This window comes from Cynoglossus semilaevis, chromosome 16 (assembly GCF_000523025.1).
Source record: "Cynoglossus semilaevis isolate Cse_v1.0 chromosome 16, Cse_v1.0, whole genome shotgun sequence".
Taxonomy (NCBI): Eukaryota; Metazoa; Chordata; class Actinopteri; order Pleuronectiformes; family Cynoglossidae; genus Cynoglossus; species Cynoglossus semilaevis.
Window position 1 is genome coordinate 13,785,205 of NC_024322.1, and position 4,896 is coordinate 13,790,100.

Consider the following 4,896-nt stretch of genomic DNA (forward strand, 5'->3'; position numbering starts at 1 on the left):
GAGTAATTATTAATTCAGTTGACAAGCCTCGGAGTAATACAACCTCCGTGTTCCATTAGTGCTTTATATACTGCAACATAATTACTGAGCGGTACTTGTAGTAGTACTTCATATGCCACATTGGGGCTCCAGACATGGACTCTTTCCTTTGCTTCATCCTTCTTCACTTGCTCTGCAGTTTTGTATTTAGAAAAAGCTTTATTTTATTAAGTATTTTTCTTATTTACTTACAATATTCTAAAGAAATTATTGAAATCTTTGCTGGGTTAGTACTATATTAAGAAAATGGGCTCAATGGAAAATAAAAATATCGTAAACACTTTGACAACAAGTCTCCGTCTTTCCGAAACCAATAGGTTCAGAGTTGACGACAGTTTTAATCTAATAGAATCAACTAATTCAAGCTTCCGTGATAAAATGTCAAGGTCGTTGTGACCTTGTTGGGTAAAAGACAAAAAAAAAAAAAAAATCCTCTGTCTGTTCAGACTCGACTGGTTGGCAGAGGATCACAACCACAGGGCAGCACCCGTGTGCGTCTCCACGGACGCGACAGTAAATGTCTCAAGTAATCTATGACCTATCTGAGTCGTCATAATGTTACCTTGCTGAAAGTTTATCCTCAGGTCAGCCTCACTGACAAAGTGCTCCCTTGACATACGCACCACCCTGGGGAGGTCAAAAATCGTCACAGTGCATTCTGGGTAGACCGACGTGCACTGTTTGGCTAATGCCCCGCTGCAGCCTGCAGAAGTGGAAGAGAGAATGAGCAGTTATTTACAGTACAGTGAAACTACAGGATCTTCACCAACAGGGGGTTTGTTGACCCCCCCCCCTCCCCCCTCTCCCACACACACACAAACAGTGGTCTGCACAGAACAATAGTTTATCTGGAAAGTTGGATCAAGACTGTGTTTATTTCTATCAAAGCTTCATTCATCCTCATTGATGTTCATTTGCAGCAGAGCTTTGGTTTTTAAGGTCATTCTCATGGGGGAGAGGGGGGTGAGTGGTTACAGTCCAATAATTGCACACACGCACACACCCAGTTCAAGTGTAACACATGGACTCAGGTATGTACATATATTATATTTGCATGATTCATATTCAGCTCCGTGTTTGGAATACACGTCTGCTTTGGGAATACGGCTCATCCACATTCATATGAATGAGTCAGATGAAAATGAAGTGAATGTGGAGTGACAGAGAGATAAGGCTTTATTTAGAAACCGCAGAGCTGCTGCTGCTGCTGTCTAGGAATCCTATTAGGGAGTTTAATCTAAGGGGGGGAAAAAAAATAAACATTCTGATTCGATTATCTGTTTAACCTGATTTACATGCACTTGCATGTAAATAGTGAGACTGACCCTTTAATGCAATTAAATGCCCTTGGTTAACACCTTGATGTCAAAGGTAAATACACTTCAACTTGCTTGTCTTAATTGTAGTTTCCACTAATCATCATTCATTTTGACTGCTGTGACTGTCATCACTAAACATGGTGTTGACAGTGCCACCAATGGATCTGGACTACAAATTAAATTTTTAATTTATGCCATTTTTTTTTTCATTTAACAATAGGGAATAGTGGTTAAATTATTAGGAGTAGTTTGACTGGGAAACTAAATTACTAAATGGTGTCATTGACTTATTAGTCAACATCTATAAAACTAAATATGTTTTCCAAATCAATTTGTCTGAGAACTTTGACTTTCCCCCTCATGATGTATCCAGGAGCACTGCCAAGAACTCTGACCCCTGAATGCATCCATGAAAACACTTCAGTAACTGTTTACTGTAGTATTTTTCTCAACAACAACAACAACAACAACAGTGACAGAATGACAGGTCTCAACAAACTTGATCCCCAACTCCCTGGGATCAAGTACAATCACGAGTGTAAGTGAACGCGGCCTCTGACTGGCTGCAGTTTCCTGACTTGGACCAAAGTCAGTCAGTTGGCAGAGAGTCGGACACACACGGAGACGGAGCACCTGCACAGCAGGCGAGTACAGATACAACAGATGCTGTGAGAGACACGGCAGTCTTTAAACAGGACACTGCAGTCGTGGCCTTCGGCCTCCTGCTGTCCACTCACACTCACTGTGCTGATGATGCCTTCGATGCATAAACATGTGCTGTGGTGAAGACCACGCTGGGAAAGTTGCACCGAGAAGAAAAAAATGACAGGAGGACCTTCATAGTTGTTTAGCACTTGTCGGTCCTCCGCCATGTACGTGTGCTTTTAGTGGCTTCACAGCGCCCCTGTGTGGTCGACAGACGTGTCACACAGATCTGTGATGGCTGATTTTTGATAGTGGGGATTGATTTGGGGGGTTTTCAATAATGGAAGAGACGATTACAGATTTTTGTTTTTGCCATGCTCGCCTTTGCGATTAATGTAAATAATTCGAAATATGTCACACGTTTTTGAATGGTCATATTTACTCATCTTCACAGTAACCAGGCAAAGGCAACAATAGAACAGGGACAGTTCTCTGGTCATTTATAGGACAGATCAGAGACAACCATTCACACTCACACCTATAGTCAATTTGATTTGATGGAATAGTCAACCTAACCTACACATTGAGCAAATTGATAAGGTCAAATCTGCATTTGTTTTTTACTGTACAGTAAACCACTCTTCCACTAGGTGGCTCTAAAAAATTATCAATTATCATTGAGCATAGTCTTCAGAATTTAACAAGTTTTCCTCGTGTTTTTCTACATTTGGAACCAGTGAACACAACTTACAACATTAAGTCTTACTTTAAGTTCTAAACACTAAAGAAAAAGGTCAGAACTTTCTCTACCTTTGTTTGAATCACTTGGTTTAAACAAAAAACAAATCTAGCCCTTTAATTCTTCTTTTGATCCTGTTCTATTCTAAGATTATCTGCAATTTAGAATGTATTTTGCCCAATGTTGTTAATGCTGAAATGACATTGTTTTGTCATGTTTTTCCTCCTTCAGAGTACCTAGTATAGAGTGTTTAGTGAAGATGTTCAAAGACGTCTTACAAGTAAATAGTAGACTAAAAGCGAAACACAAGAGTAGGATGAAAGGTACATTTGGTTTTCAGACTAACAAAGACTCCAGCACTGCATTAAATCTAATGGAAGCTTTTATTTAAATGTTGCTTTTCCTCACATTGACATTGTTCGAGACTCAGTGCTGTCCTTTTCTTTTATCTGCTCTCATGGTTGTTTTCAAAGAGTCAAGAAAATTGAAAAAGCACAAAACTCAAATAAAAGTGTAAATCCACTTCACTAGACTTCAAGTTACTCCAGGGTGGTCTGTGCTTCTGTCTTGTCAGTGGTTCAACATCTCTCCACAGAACATGAATTAATTTATTCCAATGCCATCTGCTTTTTTTATTTTAAAGATTTTGACCATTTTCACAATCACCCGTTCACAACCATTCCCATTAAGTCTGTTAATTTCTTCAATTTTCATTTTGATATTCTTCTTTTGAACCAGTACAAATCCCACAGTACAACAGAATATAAAGGAATATTCCTAATTTTGTCAGAACTTGACAAAGAAGGAAACCTCATGCTTTGTACCTAAAATTAATGAAAATTTATTTAAATTGAAAAAAAAATCAATATGCAATTGTGGTTTAGTGACAGCAAGCATCGACCTTTAACAGTGGAGTTTGTTCAGTTGGAGGAAACTAAGTAAATGTGTCTATTGTCTATGGTGTGACACAGGTGAAGGTGACTTTGAGGTGTGCGTTTCCAGGCCTCCCTGATTCATTAGGAGTCATTACTTCACAAAAGCCAGGGGCATTGTTATAAAGGTCACAATTGCCTTCTGTACAATGTGTATTGCACGGTGTTGTGTGTGTGTGTGGGGGGGGGGGGCTTGGCTGTCACTCAAATAACGCAACACCAACATTTAAATGTTAATGACTGTAAACTCAACCTTATGGTAATTATATACGATGTTATAAAACACACACACACACACACACACACACACACACAGACTTACCTCCCAGGTCACAGATGACCTTGAAAGGGGAAAGGTCAAAGGCTTTGACCACATCTTTACCACAGATGTTCCAAATGGAGTTCATCAACTGCATAAATTTCACCATTTCCTCATCACACCTAGAGTGAAAATATAAACAGGAAAAAAAGGCTCTTGAGAATTTATTATTATTTAGTGTTAAGTGGAAATAGCCTCCCTACACTGTAGGAGGCGGTATAAACACAGTGGGAACATCTGCATCTCAGTCAAAGTGTCTTTTACATAATAATGTTTCATATAAATTGAATCACAGTCTGTTCAAACTATCTCACAAAAAACTGCAAGTTTCCACTGGACATAAATGCACCTCAGAAAAGGTTGTGGTAATGACACTGTTGACCAGTGTAAGAGAGGGTTAGGGACTAACAATAAAATAAAACCATGCTCAAACAATCAAACACTCAAATCAAACACTTAAAAAAAGCCATTTGTTTTAGCATTCCTCATCAATATGCAACATTTGTCCAAGTACATAATAATCTCTACTGATACACCCTTTGCTGATTCCCCCCGTAATCTGTTTCACATTTTGACAGGAATTTAAGGTGCAGATGGGACTGGGCTGTAAATGATTAATATGCTGTATATGGCTAGTTAAATGACGATGAGTAAACAGGAGTCTGACTCATCCATCCAGTGTCGCCTCATTCCGCTGCAGCTACAGCGCACAGCAAATTCAATGAATAAATGTTTTCAGCACTGGTTATTGTTTCTTGCTAATTCGCAGACGGTAATCCCAGAGGAAATCAGCAGAGACAAACAAGTGCTTCTCCACATTACATCAGCCAAGCACAGGTGTTGACATTTTGCTTGGAGAATATTCTGTGCATTACGTTGTCCTCAAATATATATATATATATA

The 4,896-nt window shown here is 39.1% G+C and overlaps 1 protein-coding gene across 1 annotated transcript in view; it reads right to left on the minus strand.

The window, feature by feature from the left end:
• asmt (acetylserotonin O-methyltransferase) overlaps positions 1 to 4,896 on the minus strand; it is a 10,499-nt gene that overhangs the window by 1,028 nt on the left and 4,575 nt on the right. Inside the window, exons 5-6 of the mRNA XM_008328824.3 lie at positions 3,997 to 4,115; positions 602 to 742 (exon numbers count right to left, since the gene is read on the minus strand). Of these exons, the coding sequence (XP_008327046.1) occupies positions 602 to 742; positions 3,997 to 4,115 (260 nt within the window). The remainder of the gene's footprint in view (positions 1 to 601; positions 743 to 3,996; positions 4,116 to 4,896) is intronic.